Consider the following 22,153-nt stretch of genomic DNA (forward strand, 5'->3'; position numbering starts at 1 on the left):
CATTTCGGTCAGAGTTAGGTGGATCCTAGTAGCCCTTTTGGGAGAAAGATCCTATTCAGCAACGATAGCTGCATGGGGAATAGAATTGCTACTGGAAGGTTTCTCCCATGGCTAGCTAAAATTTGTGTCCCTGAGCCTTCTGGATTTAGCAGGGAGATTTCAGTGGCAATTTCATATTCTTTAGTAAGAATGTCAACCCCATGTAAAGATTCCTCTACTTCCGCAGGGTTAACCTGGGAGGCACTGGGGACTGATGTTACTGAGTTTTGGCCCAAACATAGATGCTGTTCTGATAAAAGGTTAATTATCTGCTGCTGGAGTTCTGGTGTAAAGATATCATCTCCCCATTCCTCACCCCTACTGAACCCTAGGACCCATTGAGACAGCTTAAAAGGAGCTGTTTTGACCTTAAAACTTGCTGCCAGGCGCATACTACAAAGTTCACCCATATCTGGCGGCCAAGCAAATTTTCATTGCTTTTTACAAGGACTAATTTGCTTAACTAACCCAAGCTACTGTTTTATATAACTTAGGTTAATGCTTTTAGTATAATCTAAGTTAAGCTAAGAATAGAGGATTTCTTAGAAGGTTCTCGCTTAACCTATTCTAGGCTTATTTAAAACTCAAGGATATAAACTATACAGAAAATAATCCTCTTATAATCTAGTTTTCTGTTTTATGTGGCTGAGACTACCCTTTTATCTGATATTCGGCCAATACTGTTTTAGGCTAATAGTAGGATATTCCTTAAACAGGGGTTCCTAATTAAATTGGTTGGGCTACTGCCTGTACTAGGTTTTTATCACCTTTAAGGATATACGATATATAAGACCCTACTAGTATGTAACCTTACAGATATGCTACCGAGTCGTAAAAAACTAGGTTATTTTATTGAGCCTAAGATAATGTTTATATATCATCCTAGGCTTATTTGTTCTTTCTTAGCCTAGGGCAGGGTATTGCCTAATCCAGATTATTGAAGATCACTCTTAAATGCATAGGCTATATAAAAACAGAAACTTACTAATATGTAACTTATAGTTAATCTACTATTTTTTGTCTAATCCAGGTTGCTGTTTATATCCAGTCCTAGGCTATTTGGCCTGCTATATAAAACAGTACCTCACTAATGTATAATCTTATAGCCAGGCTATAATTTACTCTAATCTAGGCAACTGCCTAATCTGGATCATTTAACTCATACTTAAGGGTATGGGTTACATAAAACACAATTGCCCTAGTATGTAGCCTTAAGGCTAGGTTACCATCTCATCCAGCATAGATTACTATTTCATCTAGTCCTAGGTTACATGGTCTAGGCTAACAATTTAGTCTAAAAATGGGATGTTTCATAAAAGGTTATCACTTAACTTAATATAAAGTAATGCCTAGTCCTGGATTATTTAGATCAAGTTGAGCACACTCAGCATGCTGCTACCTTCTAAAATACACTGATGAGTTAGGCAGGTCTGCCCAATCCTCAACTGGCTAAAAATATTTTCACCCCTACCTGTTAGGGAGGACAACCAATAATTTATGATTCATTATTTCTTTTTGTCAGTTAGGAAATATGAAGACCATCTCCCTTGACATATCCTTAAATTACAAGACCTTGGGGGTCATTTTACGTCCAAGTGGGAAATTGATTTATTTGATAAACATTGTTGTTGATTTCTTTGGTATAAAGCCAGACTGACAAATGTTGATTTTAACATTTTCTTTTCCAGCCTTTCCTCCAGCATCTTCTTCAATAAGGTCCTCAACTTACGGCGGGGGATCCGTTCCAGCACCTTGCTGTAAGTTGATTTCTGCTGTAAGTCGGTGTTTCGCCATTACTGATGCTTTACCGGAGCTTACAGCATCATAACTTGATGTTTGGCACCAAAACTTGATGTTGCATCAAGGTACAGAGCCATTAACTTGATGCCTATTCTTGCTGCAAATACCATCAAAGGTGCTTACGGCACCGTACCTTGATGCAACATCAAGTTACAGCACTGAAAAAGTGCCTTGAGATCGAATACGCTGTAAGTCGGTGATGCACTGTACTTTCACAATAAGCTCATAGTCATTCTACATTTTCAACACTGCATCATGATCAGTTACTGCTGCAATGTGGGGTCTCTGGTGGGAGGTTGAAACCAACATTCTTTGGAAGCTTCAATATCAAGTCAATGGCCTCTGTATGCTTTTTCCATGCGTATATGTTTCATCTACTGAAATAATAATAATAATAATAATAATAATAATAATAATAATAATAATAATAATAATAATAATAATAATCAGAATTGGATCTGTTTACACAGCATTTATGAACAACTATGACTCCATATTCACACTCTTGGAATAACAATACATCTACTTACACAAACGACTCTCGATACACACTCATCTGCATCTAGATTGACACCGCATCTAGATACACAGAATTGTGAAGCTGGTTGTATCTAAATACACAAATTGTGAAGCTGATCTTTTTGCACAAGGAGAATACTGACAACGTAAGTTATATACAAATAATTTCCTAAAAATTGATTTAACTTGGACTATACTTATGCTTATTTTTTACAAAATAAGGCAGTAGACTCGGCTAATGATTGCCGTATTAAGAGTACAGGCAAATTAGTCATAACAGAATATAACTAAGACAGCGCTAGCTAAATCCTAAACACAGTGTAAGTTCAATAGGCAGTTAAGAATTAACGAATGACAAAAGAGAATCTAAGCCTAACTTTGATGTTTTCCTTCCTAACTTTGGTACTGGTACTGTTTTTTAAGCCTTCTTTCAGCAACTTCATTTTTGGCACCGTACTTCCTGTCTTTTCCTTTATAGTATCTTTCAAAACTGTCTCTTACTTACCATGTTTTTATTCATTTTACTCTCTCTTCATCCCTCTATACAGTAAACCCCCCGTATTCATGGGGGATACGTACAACACCCAGCGCAAACAGCTAGAACCTGCGAATACTTAGATCCCTTCTAAAACACTTAGAACTGTCTATTTTGATAGTTCAAACACAAGAAAAACCATTAAAAATGCTTATACAGGTATCATCCTACTTACGATGGGGTTAGGTTCCAAAAAAAAACCCCATCATTTGTTGGAAAAACGCATCTCGAACATAGCCTAGCCTACACTATGGTATCCGGTACCTTGTATACATGTATGGTAGCCTACCCTACACTATAAAGTATACTCTGTACATACACAGTATAGTGGTTATTAATATCAGCTAACTCTGGAGGTTCGTGCAGAGTGACTTATGATAATTCAATGCAAAGAGAAATTGAATAACAAACAAGAATCAGCTTAGCCTACACTATGGTATGCATATACGGTAGCGTAGCCTACATTATACTGTACTCTATACAGTATTTACATATCGTATTATAAAAACATCAACATAACGAATATGCATCTTTTCCATGGATCTTTTAAAATGTTATGCCTTAATTCACTGTATCCAATAATATTGTATATATTCTTGTATTGCTTTTGTATTAAAAATTGTGATCATAGTGATCAATGTTTTGGTTTGGAAATGTTTACGTGGTAAGTTTATTTCGCCGTATTTAACTCAGTTCAGAGCGCTTTTCTTGCTTCTAATTAGCATAAATGAATCTCTAGATACTTTATTTATATGGGGAAAGGTTATTATTTGTTATACTGTACGAAGTGTTTTTAAGTCGAAATATAACTTAAATATGTCTCGTTATGAAATTAATTTAGCTATTTTTTTCGTTAATAGACAACGTTGGCCGTTTGGGGGCATTTGCTTTGTGTAAAAAAATCAAGATTCCGTTCGCTATTTTCATCTGATTTCATCATAATACGAGCTTTACATATTTATCGTTTATCGGTGTAAAAATAGCAGTAATGTATTCTTTCATGCCCAGTAGTCTTGATTAAAATACTTTCCTCTCCAATTTTAATTACGGTCGAGTTTCATCCATGCTGCCGATGCACGCTAATTTACAGTATAGTCATTAGCAGCTTGAACACTGTTTTCTCAGCTTCAGTTACAACTTGCAGCTTAAATTTAGCAGTATATTTCCTTGCCGATCTTTTATCCATACCAAATAAGGGTATAATGTAAAAAATATATCAGTCCTATTCTACTCAACATCATTTGTACTATAACCCAAGGTAACTGTGTATTACTGTATGATGGTTGAAATACAAGCAAAACGGCTGTTGTTATCCGATTCGGTGATAAACAAAACAACAGTTTCTCGGTCGGTTGTTTATGGCTGTACGCATTTACACAAGAGTATAATGTTACTAACAATACTTTTATCATTCTCTTTTACTTTCGTAACTAGAAGATGGGATAAAGAGTTGGAGAAAAAGAAGCTGGTCTATTGTAATTTGGTCTTTCTCGCTGCCTGGGTATACACTGCTGCCTGCGCCTGCGGGAAATTTAAAAATACTGTATTTTATAAATATTGTCGTATCGGTATTAATTGCTTACCCCATTGCAAAATCGAATTATCGTAAGGTGAACTATCATAACTCGAGCATTACCTGAGTACTTTAATAGTTTTATCACAAAAAGTGCACTTAGTCATGAAAATGAGATGAAAATACAGTAATTAGTGAATATTTCTCAGTGTAAAACATCGTGAATGGGCGGATTTTCAGCGAATAATGCATATATATGTTCCATAGAGAAATCCGCAAATAGGTGAGTCTGCGAATCGTGAGACCGCGAAAACGGGGAGTTTACTGTACTACACTATCAATTCATCTTACTGGTCATCTATGTTGTGTTAATCTTCACTTACTAAATAAAAATAAATCTGTGTGGCAGTTTCTCCACTCTCCATTTCTTGAACACTGTGTATAGCAACTTTATTCCTTGGCTCCATTACAATTATTAGTGCTTCTTCGTTTTGGTTTTCTCACCAAGTAATATCATCCCATCACATATTCAAAAATACTATTGTTCTCATGAAGCCATTCAAGTCTCCTATTAGTAATATACCCTATGATTCTGGCACTCCTGTTACTGGGCCCAATAACCTTTGGCAAAATCCTTGCTTTTTTCTGTCTGGTCTCCAAGTTTATGGGGAGTATACAGACACTACCCTGCTTAAGAACTTTCAACTTACGAACTCTCTAAGATACGAACAGACCAGGTCAAAAATTAAAACTGCATTCGAAGCACTCCCCTTTGCCACCCATAAGTTCAAATTTTGCACTGGGTGCCTATTCTGCTGGTAAGAATTTTTGTAAACAACAGAAGAACATGTAGAAAAACCTTTTACTTTAACCCCTTCACTGATTATCCCGAGTATTCTGGTGATTAACTACCAAGATTGAACTCGGTCTGTGATGAATTCCCATTTTCTATACTTAGTATGGATTTTTCAACCATGTAGTATTATAAAGAATTAATTTGGATGCTAGAAAGATAAAATGAAAAAAATAAAATTCAGATTCAAGCAACATTCAGTATTTTAGTATTTTTTACATGCCTTGAAAGTTATAAACTTGGAGAGAATTTCACATGAGTAGCATCTGACATTGGAAGTTCAGCTAGTAAAGAATGCACACTGCCATCTATTGATAAAAATGTAGGTTCATAACCCACAACCATCTTAATGAGGGACAAATTTTTTGTTTCCATCTACTCAGGACATAATCTAAGGCTACAGATATATATCTCTCTCTCTCTGAATAAAAAGAATAAAAATGAAAAACAATTTTTGTAATTTTTCTTTTACTTTAATAACATATAACCACTGGATCAATTTCAACTAAAATTGGCACATATTTTTTTCACCTAAGTGCTAATTATGGGTACAGTATCTTGAATTAGTTATGAAAATTACTTTTATATAAAATAATTAATTTTGCATAATAATACAGTAGTAATAAGTATCCTTTCTTCAAGTAACTATCAGGTACATATTAGAGGTTAACAGATTATTATTATTATTATTATTATTATTATGAGAAATTAAGTAATTTCACATAAAAGCAATTTTAATAACTAATTCAAGATTCCCATTATTATCTTTTATTTAAAAAATCTCTGTGCCAAGTTTGGTTGAAATGAATCCAGTGGTAATATTTTATTTGCCTCTTAAGTGTCCCCAACAGCACATCTCAGTCGCCCACATCTCATATCACACCGCCTTTAATGGAGCAAGACATTCACACTCTTTCAAGGCTGGTGCCACACTGACCAAGCTCAGAAATACCCTTTACAATGCTCCCCCACTTTTACGCCAACTGCCAAATACCCTGTACCCCTTAAACTAAAATGCTTATTACTGCCTATTTTCACAGTTCACGCCTAATTTAACAGTTCACAAAAAAATATACCTTAAATTATCATGCTAAAACAATATTGCAAACAAAAAGACACCCCAAACCATCATCCCAAAACACCCAAAGTCAGCTTACATTACCCTCCTACAACTGTTACTCTTAAGTATATACACCCCTAAAAAGCTTATACCTTCCTATTTTAACAGTTCATCACCTAACTTGACAGTTCAAACAAAAATATACCTCCTCAAACTATCATCCCAGAACACCCCATTATCATTTCAGTCATTTTACAACATTACTACCCGCCTATAACTGTTACTCTTAAGTATCCCCTATAATTCAGACATGCACGTTTTCTTTTGCCTAACGTTTTGTGCACTGTCTGCTGTACTGTACATAATGTACGTACATTTTATTATATTTTCCCGTGTTGTAAGATGATTTTGAAATTATATTTACTGTACAGTACATATTTTAGGACAGTACTACTGTATAGATCATACCTAAAATAAGTGGGTAGTTTAGAATGACGGGACACGTTCCTCCAAAAAGAATGTTATGTTTGTTACTTCTTGTTAGTATTTTTGTGATTACGTACAAATGCATTCATGATAGAAAAAATTTATTTAGTACAGTAAGTTCTTGGTTTACGTCGTCTTCTGGTTAGTCCTCACCACCTCCCATAAATTTATTAAAAAATTCTTGTTCCATCATTCTCTCCCTCTCTCTCTCTAAGAATACTGTACATATCTTTTAATGAGAAAACACAGCAAAATATCAGTAAAACATTATTTCACTTACAGAATCCACTTACAGGCAGCACCCGGTTATCGGCGGGGGTTCCGTTCCCGATGGAGTAACAATAACCAGAAATCAGTGAGTACTGAAAATCGGCGATAATAGCACAGATCCTTGGTTATAGGCACCACTGTTAAGTGGGGATCAGCATAGAAAATCCAGTTATCGTCGTCGCTAGACAAGTGCCATAGAACCGGATTGCTGATAACCGGGGACTGCCTGTATACAGGCAGTCCCCAGTTTATGACGGGGGCTCTGTTTTTACGCCGTGTCGTAAACCAAAAATCGTCGAAAATCGTCATAAATCCTTAGAAAACCTTACTTTTAATGCTTTGGGTGTATTGAAAACGATGTAAACTGCATTTTTATTGAGTTTTTCATCAAAAAAGCCTCCAAATTTTTATTATTCTGTCGTTTTGGAGCCATATTTCTTCCGTCGGATCAGCGTAACCCTGGAACATGCGTCGTAAACTGGGAAATAATTTCTGATGAATATATTTGAAAAGTGTCGTAACCTCGGAATGTCATAAGCCGGACCCGTCGTAAACTGGAGACTGCCTATATTGTATTGATCTAATCACCATAAAAATATTTAAAATCCGAATTTCATAAGTAGGCAGCTCAAAACCGCCAGTAGCAAATTGTCTGACGACAGAATCTCAGTTCTCTCTCTCTCTCTCTCAATCCAGCAAGTTCACTACTAGAGCGACGTAGATAGTGTTGCCAAATTTTTTGCTTTGTCTGATTTTTGTACCATATTTCATTACAAGGTTAGTTGACTATGATAACCACACGTTATAACAGTAAACAAGAGAATATTTTATCACTGTTGATGTTTAATCTCTAATCACTGTAAAAATATTTAAAATCTGAATTAGGCAACACAAAATCAACATTCTGACTCTCCTCCCCAGCCCTAGTTTAACCACCCCTTTGAAGTCTCAGCTCCAGCAAGTAACTGTGCTTAGACTTAGATGTATAAACACCTCTCTCTCTCTCTCTCTCTCTCTCTCTCTCTCTCTCTCTCTCTCTCTCTCTCTCTCTCTCTCTCTCTCTCTCTCTCTCTCTCTCTCTCTCTCTCTCTCTCTCTCTCTCTCTCTCTCTCTCTCTCTCTCTCTCTCTCTCTCTCTCTCTCTCTCTCTCTCTCTCTCTCTCTCTCTCTCTCTCTCTCTCTCTCTCTCTCTCAGTATACAAATCCTTTAATGAAAAAACAGCAAAATATCAATAAAACATTATTTCACTTACAGAATCCATTTATACTGTGCTTGAGACTTTTCTTTCTCTCTCTCTCTCTCTAATGAAAAAATAAACTAATTAGTGAATACACAGTGTTGCTCAATGAAAAAAAGGGAATTAGTGATAATCTTACAGATATGGTCTGTAGAAAAATTCACAAATTGGTGAAAGTTCCCGCGTAAAATTGAAAGATATGTTCCACAAAAATCCACGACAAAAAGTGAAACGCATAAAATTGGGATAGTACTGTACTCTTACACAAATTGTAGGATTATTATTTGGTAACACAATGAGCTAAATTTTGGGTAAATGGCAAGTTTTTTGTAACGGAAAGAGAGTCTGACGGAGGACATTTACCTCTCCCCTCCCGCTATGCTTCAGGCATTCAGTGGTAAACGACTGATTTCTTTTTATTTCGATCTCATTCATCCCCCATAAGGGGGTAAAAGAAAAATCTTTTGCCTGAAGAGATATTATCACTACTCGATGTACAAACTGATGATGACTACGAGACTCAGAGTAGCAGCTCAGAAACCTCTAACATAGACTGAATAAGATTTATCTGATTCAGAAAAAAAACCCAGATTTAGATTCGAGCATCGCATTGCCAAGCAACTGGACAGTAGCCAATAAGGAGAGGATCCCTTTACTTTTCATTCACCCAAAGGTGTGAAATTTATTGTTAAGGCGAAGGGAAACCAAATGCAGTTTTTTTAGAAGTTTTCTGATAACGAAGTCATGGAGCACATTGTAACAGTAACGAACAGATTTGCCAACCAGTTTGCAGAGGAATATATGGAAAGTTTGCCTACAATATCATATGCACTAAAATGTCATGATACAAATGTAAATGAAATGAAACCATTCACTACTCTACTAGCTCTATGTTTCAAGGAATGGCATACAAAAGAATAATTTTTCTCTTTTATGTTTCATGCTTGTAATCTTTAGGATATAAAAATGCAAAATAAATCCTTTCATCCTCCCTAATTCTGCATTATTTAATATCCTAATATATCTATACAAAAAACAATATCAATGTGAAAAAAGAACATAAAAAAGCATAAAAATTAGCATACCCCAAATGACTGCTGTACAAGCATGAAAATGTGATGATATGGGAGAGTCAATTTCTCCCATACATGATGCTTAACCCTCAAACGCTGAGCGTCTATTTACAAAAGTGTCTCCCGTATGCTGGCGGGGGTTTGAGAGTTAGCGACGAAGTGGAAAGAAAGTTTTTTTTTTAAATTCGCCATAAATCGAAATATTGTGCTAGAGAGTTAAAGTTGACCGAAGGTCAAATTTTTTCTATTTATCGTGATTTATATGAAAATATTTCAAAACTGATAAAAGCTACAACCATGAGTTATTTTTTGTTGTATTCTACATTAAATTGCGCACATTTTCATATATAAAACTTTATGTAATGGCTAACAGAAAACAATGCAAAAATTATGACAAAGTGACTAAAGAATTTCTGAGATTTTCAGCAGAGTTAGTGCGCGCGGACGTAAGGAAAAAGTGTTTTTCAAAAATTCACCATTAATCGAAATATTGTGCTAGAGACTTCTCGTTTGTTGCAAAATGAAGGTAAATGATTGAATATTACTAGAATGTAAGAGTTTTAGCTTACAATTGCATTTTTCGACCATTTCGGTCGAGTCAAAGCCGTATAGCATGGCGCTCATAAGATGGATCACCTTGGATGCTGGGTCCCTCTCCAGCATCCAAGTCTAAAACGCGTCTCACACGCTCACTATCGACAGGCAATATGCGCCTTTCAGAGTCCTGACGACGTTGGGACATCTGTGCGTACGTCCTATTGCGTCACAAACACGCTGACACTTGCACAAGTTCGGCAAAACACGAACGCATCAAGAAATCCCTCTCTGACGATGCGTCGCTTATGCTTTCTAGTGGGAGAAGAAAGAAATTTGCGCATGTGCAGCTGGGTCACGCTTGTAAACAAAACAACAGCGTGATCCATGAACTCCCAGCATCCCTCAAGGCACGTGATTTAAAATTTTCTGCAAACTAGTACTATAAGTATTTTTCCGCGAATATTTAAAAAAAAAATTTTGTAGTCGACGTATAGTCGACGTATTTTATATCCACTCGGCGACGTCACAAACACGCTGACACTTGCACAAGTTCGGCAAAACACGAACGCATCAAGAAATCCCTCTCTGACGATGCGTCGCTTATGCTTTCTAGTGGGAGAAGAAAGAAATTTGGCATGATAGCAGCTGGGTCACGCTTGTAAACAAAACAACAGCGTGATCCATGAACTCCCAGCATCCCTCAAGGCACGTGATTTAAATTTTCCGCAAACTAGTACTATAAGTATTTTTCCGCGAATATTTAAAAAAAAAATTTTGTAGTCGACGTATAGTCGACGTATTTTATATCCACTCGGCACCCGACAGACAATTTTTGTCGATGTAAAATACATCCAGTCGGTGTTAAAGGGTTAACAGGTTAAAGTAAAAAAAAAAAAAAATTTACAAAAAGTGCTTTCAATCTGTGGCCGTATATTATAGTATGTTGTAAATGGAAGAAAACACAAAATTGGTCCCTGTGATTGTGAGCTATGTACAGGGGTACTCATTAAGAAAGTTGTGGGTTATAACCTACATTTTTATCAATAGATGGCAGTGTGCATTGTTTACTTTATGAACTTGCATTGTCAGAAGCTGTTCCTGTGATCCTGTGAAATTCTCTCCAAGTTCATAACTTTACAGCATGGAAAAAATACTAAGTTTTGAGTGTTGCTCAAGTCTAAATTTTTTTTCTTCTCTTTACCTTTCTAGCAACCAGAGTAATTCTTTATAATACTGCATGATTTCAAAAAATACATACTAAATACAGAAAATGGGAATTCATCACAGACTGAGTTAACCCTTAAGGGACAGCATAATTTATCAATGTGCAGCACCCCAGACTGGGAAAACTTTGAGGTCTGCAAAATAAAAAAATAAAAAAAAATCACATCAATGGAAAGAGAATGATACGTACATTCACACTGTATAAATAAAAAAAAATTCTAAAAAATTTTCCCTACCTTCCACGAGAAGTTGAAAATGACTATTTACAACCCCTTGTGGGGCCTCATTTACAAGACAATCGTAAATTTCACCAACTTATATATGTTTTTTCTAATAAATAAATTTATTTCGTAAAATTATTATTAAAAACAGATAAGAAATAAACGCAATACCAAATTTTTGGCATATTTGTTGTAAAATATTCACGTAAATTTACGAGAAGGAAGATTCAGTAACTTTTTTTTTTACTTTTATATGCTCTTTCTAATATTTCTTTGCAATTTTCTTTGTAAAATTACATTTACAACTGACATACTATCGTAAAAGACAAAAACAAAAAACAACAGCAACCCCTTCGTACATTTACAATCAAATTTACAAAAAGACTCATGTGAGAGAGAGAGATGCAGTAATTTCCCCCTTGAAGTCACAAGCATTACTGATACTGGCCTAACTCTCACGTCTGTATAAAAGTTGCCGTTAGTGAATTTATAGCATATAGAAGTATTGGCACCTTTGTTTCAAATCATTATTACCATAACAGTGATGCGTAATTCTGCTTCACACTGAAGCTCAATCCGTCCACTTCCCCAAACCTGTTTTACTTCACACTGAGGATCAATCCGTCCCTTAAGGGTTAAATCAGGAAGACAGAGATAAGTAGGAATATTTTATGCATATGAACAAACATTCTGGGGATTGTAAGAAGAATACATGGTAGTTAATCACTAGAACACTCGGGATAATCAGGGAAGGGGTTAAAGGAACAGGTTTTTCTTCTTCCTCATGTTCTGTTGTTAGCAAAAATTCTCACTAGCAGAATAGGTGACCAAAGCAAAATTTGAATGTAAACATCAATAAAAATTATGCCCTAACTTACAAGCAAATCAAGATATGAATGGCCGTTCATAGTTAGGGCAGTGTCTGTACTAATAACACATGCATTACAGGCAGTCCCCAGTTATCGGCGGAGATTCCGTTTCCGACGGCATGACGATAACTGAGAATCACCGATAACCAGAATTCAATTAATATCAGTGCCGATAAGCAGATATCAGCACCAATAAGTGGGGATCAGCGCCTCTGTTAGGTGGGTATCGACACCGATAAGCAGATATCGGTGTCGAAAACCAGTTATTGTCATTGCTAGACAAGCGCTGTAAAACCGGATCTCCAATAACCGAGGACACTGATAACCGGGGACTGCTTGTACCTTCTTTCCTAAGATCATTTAAATTGCATTGTTCTTTCACTTACCAATCCCAATACTGTCACAATTAAAACTGCACTGTTCTTTTCTGTATTCATCCCACTTCTATCACATCTGCTATTTTGTATTTGAGAAGTACACTCCGCAAGGAAAGTGAGGATACAGTTTTTTTTAATCTTCGGACATATATTGCTAATTAATGCGACATCTGGCAACTTTAGAAGGGGGAGGAGCTTCAGTCTTGGTGTGTTTGCTTTTTGCTTGACCTATAACTTTCAATGATATTCTATGGTTCTGAAATCATTGATACTTAAATGCAGTAGTAAGCTTTACAGTTTTGGTTCAAGTTGTAATTTGCAGCGACAGTTCTGAGCAAAATAAACATTTTGTGACATAACCTACCAAGTAACCTTAAACAAATGAATTTATGACACCACAATGAACGGAATGCTTGCGTAATCAGGAATGCGATCTTCCACAATGAAATCAAGACTTAAATTTGAGCAATGTCCAACGAAAAACATGAGGAACAATAAAGGAACGAATGCAATGTTATGATGAGAGAGAGAGAGAGAGAGAGAGAGAGAGAGAGAGAGAGAGAGAGAGAGAGAGAGAGAGAGAGAGAGTTGCTGTTGTGTAAGCCTAGGCCTATATGTAGAGCTACTCATTTCATTATTTTTATTTTCATTTAGAGATTGAGCGATACTATATTTGTATAGTAAGTTTTAGCGAGAGAGAGAGAGAGAGAGAGAGAGAGAGAGAGAGAGAGAGAGAGAGAGAGAGAGAGAGAGAGAGAGAGAGAGAGAGAGAGATGCTGTTGTGTAAGCCTAGGCCTATATGTAGAGCTACTCATTTCATTATTTTTTCTTTTAGAGATTGAGCGATACTATATTTGTATAGTGTGTTTTAGCAATGGAGAGAGAGAGAGAGAGAGAGAGAGAGAGAGAGAGAAACTATGGCAACGTCAAGAAACATCCAGTTACTTGTGTTTTCCCGCCGAAGTCCTGGCGCTACTCCGCACATCATAGAGAACGCTCTTGTGGATTTAAATAGATTTGGTCAACCTATCCTAGCTGTCACATCATTTACTGCCATTAATTCCAGCTGACCTTTAACACCGTGAAATATAAATATGAATGTGTAAAAATTAAATAAATTATCATTACCTCGTATGATGATGCAATAATAAGCCTGTTCATAACGGAAAATGAGTAAATATTGCCGTTCTGATAAACAGTACTACACCGAGATATCCATACACTATCTTTTAGATCTCTATGAACGAAGTCACCTGAGAAATTCTGATTACTTCGGACATCATGGTGGTTTTAAGTATCTGAACGTTTTTGTTTTGCAGATTTGATATATATGATATAATTTGCATTGTAATTTCATATTCTAGAGTAAATTTGCCGAGATTATGTGTTTTCTGTAAGAAAAAAATTAAAATTTGATGAACGAAATCTAATGAAAACTGTATCCTCACTTTTCTTGCCGAGTGTACATCCACTCCACTTTGCCTTTCCTTGCCACCATTGCAAACAATTCTGTTATTCTCTAGTCACCTGTACAGGCAGTCCCTGGTTCACGGCAATGGTTCCCTTCCCGACAGCGCGCCGTAACCCGAAAAACGCTGTAAACCGGAACATCCATGATAATAATGGGAATAAATGGCGCTTATTGGAATGCTGTAAACTGGGGACTGCCTGTATTAATACATCCCATCATTCAAAGGAACTTAATAAAACCTTACCAGTTTCTATCTTTAGTACATATCTTAATAAGTGCCTATTATCATAATTTTACTTCAACTTTATTCAAGTCAAACTTCCTTGTCTTAACAATGGTCATGTCTACATCTAAAACAATAAAAAATTTTCTGGACATTTCTTGCTCTTCACATTAATCATTTCATATACAATTTATCTGCTGCTTACAAAGGAATTAGGGTATTGTTAACCCAAAACTATCCTTTTGATACCACCAATGTTTAAATTTCCTTCTGAAGGATTAAAGGCAAAGATCTTGCATGTAGAAAAGACAAAATTCACTTTCTAACTACACTCACTTTTGTCTAAAACTTGTGTAATGCATTGAAAAATACTTAAAAACAGTCACATTGCTTTTGACTTTAATCACTGCAAAACTCTATTAAGCTTTATAACTTACCCTTTCAATATCTTCTTTATTTTTAACTGATGACAAGAGGATTCTTGGACGCTGTTGCTCAGGTGGCAATTCCTTATTGATAATAGTGAGTTGACCTCTAAATCCAACTGGCTGCTGACTGCTAACAGATCCCTGAGAGACTCCATTTGGAGGATTCTGTCCAAGGCTGGGAGGTCCTTGAGAGGAAGGAAGATGAGGTGGAGCAGGACCAAGATGTGGGGCAACAGGTGGTTCAAGACGACTTCGTTTGTTTTCTTGGTCACCTGTTTCAACAACAAAAGCAGACAATACAATAATTCTTAAATACCAAAATGCAAACATTTGAGTCTGAAGATTTGTTAATGTATAAACTCACTCTTGATTATTTATGATACTTATAAGAGCAACATGCCTGTAAATAAAAAGGGTGTCATGGAAGCTTTCACAAACCTCATCCATTGGCAAAATACTGTGCACAACTACTATGATCACCAAAGCTCTATTTTCAACATGCTGTACACTGTGATCAAGGCCAGTGTAAAAAGTAAACAGCACTACATTAGCATGCTCAGACAAGCTGATCTTTCACTGCTGTAGATCCACCATGTTCCACCAATGTGATCACTGTTCAACATCCAATTTACTGTGCACAATAGTGCAAGACTACAATATTCAAGTTTCCAAATAATAAAAAAATCCTAGATCACTAAGATTAACCTTATTAAAATGGTTTAACAACTATACTCTGCCCATGTCTTTAAGACATGTCCAAAACCCAAGATTAAAAAGGAAGTTACTTTAAGATTTGGATTTATATCTTTTATCAGCATAGTTTAGAATAAAAAATTTGATTTAACAGAAATTGCAATTTCCAAGTTTTTATTTACATTTATGGTGTTTTAAAAACACCTATTCACCTATGATTTGTACAGTATCTAATTCCACAAGCATGTTACCACCTGTGATAGCAGTGACAAGATGACATTCATAGGGTCAGAAGGAGATTGAAACAATGAAGTGCCTTTACTCTAAAGCATTTTCCAGCATAGCTGCAAATACTTAAGAATGCCTTAAAGGCAGAAGATCTTGTACTATGATCTTTTAAATTTCTAACTGCCATACACACTATACTGTATATTATTTTGATTCCCATGACAGAATTTATGAACAAGGATTCTTCACTGAAAGGACAATTAACACTAAAATATGAGTCTTCCATGTGTTACATCTATATTCTGTAATATTTGTGATCTGGTTGGCTTGGTCAGCAAGCAACCAGTTTGAAGAGAAATGCAATACTGCTCTGCTCAGATCTTGTCTACACTGACATCTCAAACTGGCCATTATAGGTGGCACCTCAGGCATCACACTTAAAAATACAGACAATGCCAGAGAAAAGATATGACAGTAGTTTACCACTTATGGTTCAACAATGCTTGAATAACAAGGTTGTTGGTAAAAATAATCTTGGAGTTAATATTGGGGAAGCTATACTGAAAAAAGATTTTAAATTCTGTTGTGGTATAGATAGTTTGTATGTGGGAGTTTGAAATAGCCATTTAGTAAATATTTTATATATACAGGCAGTCACCGGTTATCAGAGGGGGTTCCATTACCAACAGCGGGACGATAACCAAAAATTGCAGACAACCGAAAATCGGCGATAATAGCGCCAATCCCCGGTTACTGGTGCTGGTATCTGGTTATCGGCACTGATAACCAGGGATCAGCACCACTGATAACTGGGGATCAGCGCTGACAACCAGAGATCGGCGCCAATAACCAGAGATCGGCACTGGTAACCGGGAATTGGTGTCAAAAATCCAGTTATCATCATTGCTAGACAAGCACCGTAAAACCGGATCGCTGATAACCAGGGACTGCCTGTACTGTACTATATACTGTGCTATTTTCACTGAGATTCATTTAGGAACTTTACATTTTACAAGGATATGCATTACTTTTGAAAATGCTTAAAAACAATTTTAGTTCTGAGCCAAATGCTTGCCAACAGCTGCAAAGAATATACAGCGGACCCCCGCCTATTCATGGTTCCGGATTTGTGACTTCACCTATTCATGGATCTCTCTATGGAACATATATACATATTATTCACAGAAAATTTGCCTATGCAGGGTATTTTTCATAGAGAAATATTCAAAAATTACTGTATTTTCATATAATTTTCATGACTAAATGCACTTTTTATGATAAAACTATTAAAATATTCAGATATAAGCATTTTTTTAGGGTTTTTGTGTTTTGAACTATCAAAACAGGCAGTTATAAGCATTTTTAGAGGAGTTTCAAGTATTCGCAGATTTGAGCTCCTTGCAGGGGGCAGTGGTATGCATCCCCCCGAATACCGGGGACTGAGTTTATACTTTGTGTACTAAAGTCTTTGTGTTTATTTATCTTACAGTTAAAAAATGTAGCACTTTTGAAATTCATTTCGAGAATGGTAAAGTTGATTTTCTAAAAACGTTCAAGCTTAGGTGACATCCTGTTTTTGGTAGTTCTAGTAATTCTCCCATCTACAAAGTTAAGAATACCATTTTTTTAATATTATACAGTACAGTAGATTGAATAAAATGATGTTTACTATTTAAGTAGTGATGTTACTGTTTTACATGATGTAGATGCCTGAAAACTAGGAATGTATCACCAACATACCTGTAGGTAAATGACAGAATTAAACTTCAGGGAATAGTCATGAAGCCACCTCTTTTCATGAAAATGCAAAACTATGTTAGCCAATAAGGCTGCAAGTGCAAATCCCATGGTGAAACCTTTAAACTGTTTGTAAGTATAATTGCTGAATAAAAAGTGATAATCACTTATGCATGAGTTAAGAAGTACAGGCAGACCCCGGTTATTGGCGATCTGCTTTTACAGCACTGAAAAACACCGATTTCTGCTTTTCGGTGCTGATATATACCTAACAGAGGCTCCAATAACCGAAAATTGGTGCTTTTCGGGCTGATAAGCCCCAAAAATCGCCGATTTTCGGTTATCGGGGATTTTCAGTTATCGTCACGCCTTCAGAAAGGAACTCCCACCGATAACCGGGGACTGCCTGTATCCTAAAAATACTTTTAGGTAGTGTAGTCACTGTTTCGTCCTCAAGGAGTCAACCCCCGTGGTGTGCCAGCACTCCATGATGACTAGACTAGTATTAAAGAAATATTTTTTTAGCCTGGTCTTGCAGCCGGGTATTGTGTCGTAATGAAAACACTATGACACGTGATAGAGTATAATGGACTCAAAGATAAGAGGGCACTTTCCCTTATCTTCAGCGAAGCTGAACCCAGTTTTTCCTACATCAAAAAATGCAAGTGACTACTGCGCATGCACATCTGCCATCTTGTTTATGATCAGGGCAAGCAAAAGACCAGCTCCATTACCCTCTGCTAGCACAAGTTAACCGCACGACGCTTCAGTGCTCCTTACTGTTTTCAGGAGTAGAAATCAGCAAGAATTATGGAAACCTCCAAACGTGAAAGTTAAGTGCTTAAAAATTGTTAGTTTTAACTGTGGAACAAATGCTTTTTGTGTACGGAATCCTGGAAACCTCTTCATGGCATCTGCAATGGGCTCAACTGGGGCTTCATAAGCAAAGTGCTTTTTTTGTGCTTCTTAATCTTTTCTCTTTGAGTACATCCTCTATATTCATTTCCTTACACATGTCTTTAGCAGAGGCCTGAGCTGAAGCAAAGCCAGTTCTTCTGTAGTTAGTCAGAGATGTTTTTGCTTTAGTGAGGAGGTCAACTGCCACATCAAGCTGCATTTTGGGACACTGCAGGAGCTTGCTGACATGGTTCACATGGTGTAGAATGTCATACCATACGACTGTGCAAATGAGAATTCAGTATGACCCCATCTCTTCTGCCAAACTTTGGGCTTCAACCTTGATCAGAGGATCCGTCACTTCCCTGATCTTCAGCAAAGCTTCCCTTATATTAGAGGCCTGGTACCGCACAGCCTCTATGCTGTTAATACGGCTCTCCCACCTTGTGTCGCTCCAAGTCTTGAGTGTAAAGGTGACATGTTTCTTTGTATTGCCCATCTTTGTGGCGATGCTGAAAAAAGGCTGTACAGTTTCTGAACATTGCCAAAATAGCTGGTGGCATCTGTTGAAGCCAATGCTGCATCAGATACCACCAAGTTTAGGGAATGTGCCCCACATGGAACATAAAGTGCAAAGTCCCAGCATCTGTTTGGTAATATTTTTATGTTTTGGACAATATCTCCACAGTCTTGAGTGGAGAGACTCATTTCTGTTCTCTTGTGCCAGGACCCAACAAATGAGACATCCATATGTAATAAGTCTCTCCTAGGTGCAATGCCATGTTTATCAATATAATACTTGAAAAGTTCTATGGTATTCATAAGCAAACTTCTCACTTTTGCTACAGCCAATTCAGTAATGTGTTGAGCATGTCTTCCATAAGTTTTATTACTAATTTTCCCTAAACTCAAGCACCCAATCAGTTTTGAAAACCCATTGTAGCCTAACCCCAACAACATTGTTACATAAACAACCATAGAAGTTAATGGTAAAAAGCTTCATTTACATATATCATCATCATTTATAATAATTTCACACCCTCTGCACATAACAAAAATGGAAGTCAAGTAATTTATATAATATATTCACGTCAATATCAGAATTTTCACAATATGGATAGGCCATTTTTCTAAACACACCTTCAATATAATCACATTTCATAATACAGTACTTCCCACTGGTTGCGTCAACAGGCTTTCCACTGAATACGATTTATGTTCTAAAGAAGAACGTTTTATGGATGGACTTTCACTGAGGATTTTCTTTTCAGTTTCAAGTTTTTGCTTGAATCATGCTTCACCCCCTAACTGTGCATCCTTTCTGTTGTTTCACTTGTTTCCCTGGCCTAGGCATCTTGGAACAACTGTATAACGAATCGAACTAAGTAATATTACCTAGAAAAACGAAGGAGTATAATAAAATCCTTGAATTCAGTCATTCATGGTACCCCAGACTAAATGTAAACAAACTCTCACAGAGACATTGGTATGAAACGTCGTGCGATACAAAGTAGTTGCCTGGCAACTACCCGCCTTTGGTATGAAATGACTCGAGGACAAACGTTTATCTACTCGAGAAACGTAAACATCGCAAGAAACCACAAAAAAATTTAAAAATCCGAAAGTAATAAAGAAATTGCGATCTGTAATGTTTTGACAGAAGTCAAGAACGACCACATGGCATTTAAATGGAGGATGGTATTTAAACACGAGCATGCACAAACACGCTAAAACCTACCAAAACTGAAAGTAGAATGTCTATAGTATACTATGGGTTGCTTTCTAGATTCCGGTTTGATAACCATTTTTACCTAAAATATAGGGTTTAGGGTCCCTTAACGGGAATGATGGGTCTAACTAATTATACAGCACAGAAATCTGTAGTGTCATAGGTATACATATAAGGTGCACATGATAAAATCTTTTAAATTTTCATATTTTAAATTTGAAAATTAAAAATTTTCAAAAGGAATTGGGGGCCTCCAAGTGGCTTGGGAAATTTTCCAAGCTACCCCAGGGGCCCCCCTGGTGGCTTGGGGGCCCTAGGCAATCACCTAGTCCGCCTATAGCTAGAAATGGCACTGTACCCTGATGATACTGATAATCCTTGGCAAGACGCTTCAATGTATATTTCCTCTCCTGATGGTAAGTATCTAATTAATGAGAGAAAAACCAAGATTGTACATGTGGAGTTTAGAGACAGGGCAGCATTCCCTAATACAGAAAGGTGCCTGATACCACCTTTGCCAGACATGGAGAAACCTCAAAAGGAAACGGTTCTCTTATGTGGGAATACAGCATTAAAAGCTGTTGATGACACCCTTTACCAGATCATCGGTAGGTGGATCTATACTCCCATTATGAATAAAACCCAACTTGCTCACCAAGTACCTCCAGCCTTCTGTCCCTTCACCTTTCAAATAATTAACCATGTGAAAGCAAATTTCCAGAATTAGTTAGTAACTAGAAAACAGGAGTCAATGGCAGAACTAAAACCATTTGTCACAGTCCTCCCAGTTTCAAAAAATTCCACCAAGGAGTGAGCAACACTTCAACTCCCTTTTGAAAGGAAAAAGCTCCCCTGGATGTTGCTACTCAGCAATTTGGGACCCCTATGAGAAGAATCTCAGATGAGACAGCTTCATCAGAATTCCGTGCTAAGACTCTTCTCCTTAGTATCTTAACCTCTTCCACCTTGCTAGAAGCTGCCAACAAAAGGCTTCCAGAGGATTCCAAGACACTTTTTGCTGCTGTGACTAAAAGTCTTATGAGAACCCTATGGGAAGCACTCTAGGACTTTTTAGAATGGCGCTTAAAAGCGCGAATGGAAACATTGGAAGGTTCCAACAAGTCACTTCCTAATGTAACTGCTTTATTACAGTCTAATCCCTTCTGTAGGGACCTGTTTGAGGATTCTTTGGTAACAAAAGTTAACGAGCAAACACGACAACAAAATTGTAGTGTACGCTCTTCTGGGAAAAGGAGAATTCAGGAAACAAAAAACTGGAAATTTCCTTTTACCCAATTCAAAAAAGGCTCGCTTTGATCAAAAATCATATAAGCCTGCAGTCACCTCCAAAACAATTTCCTCATAAACAAGTAGGTATCCAGAAGGAGCAACCCCCCTTCAAAAGGACAGCAACAGCCACATCAGCAAGGACATCCTTTTCATAAGGTCCAAAAACCATCTTACAAAGGAAAAGGAAAAGCAACCCCTGGAATGCCCATCAAAGGAAAAGGTAGAGGAAGAGGGGGATAACAATAGGAATTGTTTGGTCGGGGGTCGACTCCAAAGACACCACAAGGAATGGAAGTCTTCTCCTTGGGGGCACAGCATTGTTCTCAACGGGCTGGGGTGGAAATGGTCTCATCCTTCCCTGCCTTTAAAGGGGTTCTTTCAAGCATCAATCCCCTCTCTGGAAGATTATGTGCAGAAGGCCCTATTAAAAGGTGCCATAGAGAAACATGCGCATATTCGCCACCAGGCACGTCTTTTCAGTGTTCCCAAAAAGGATTCCTCCGAACAAAGAGTGATCCTTGACCTATCAACTTTGAACAAGTACATTGTTTGCCAAAAGTTTCGGATGACTACCATTGCCTAAGTACGTTCAGTCATTCCAAAAGAGAATTGGACAGTTTTTATAGATATGAAAGACGCATACTGGCACTTCCCTATTGCCGCTCCCTTTCGCCCCTTCCTAGGGTTCAGGATAGGGAAAGAGACGTACAGGTTCAAAGTTATGCCTCTTGGACTAAACATTGCCCTAAGAATTTTTACAAAATTAGCAACAGTAGTTGTCCAGGATCTCAGGAAAGAAGGAATACAACTAATAGCTTACCTAGATGACTGGTTAATCTGGGGG

General features: G+C 37.0%; 1 protein-coding gene across 1 annotated transcript in view; it reads right to left on the minus strand.

Moving 5' to 3' along the window:
• LOC136849124 (PAX-interacting protein 1-like) overlaps positions 1-22,153 on the minus strand; it is a 408,835-nt gene that overhangs the window by 96,363 nt on the left and 290,319 nt on the right. Inside the window, 1 exon segment of the mRNA XM_067122120.1 lies at positions 14,745-15,007. Coding sequence (XP_066978221.1) covers positions 14,745-15,007 — 263 coding nt within the window.

This window comes from Macrobrachium rosenbergii, chromosome 2 (assembly GCF_040412425.1).
Source record: "Macrobrachium rosenbergii isolate ZJJX-2024 chromosome 2, ASM4041242v1, whole genome shotgun sequence".
NCBI classification, from domain to species: Eukaryota; Metazoa; Arthropoda; class Malacostraca; order Decapoda; family Palaemonidae; genus Macrobrachium; species Macrobrachium rosenbergii.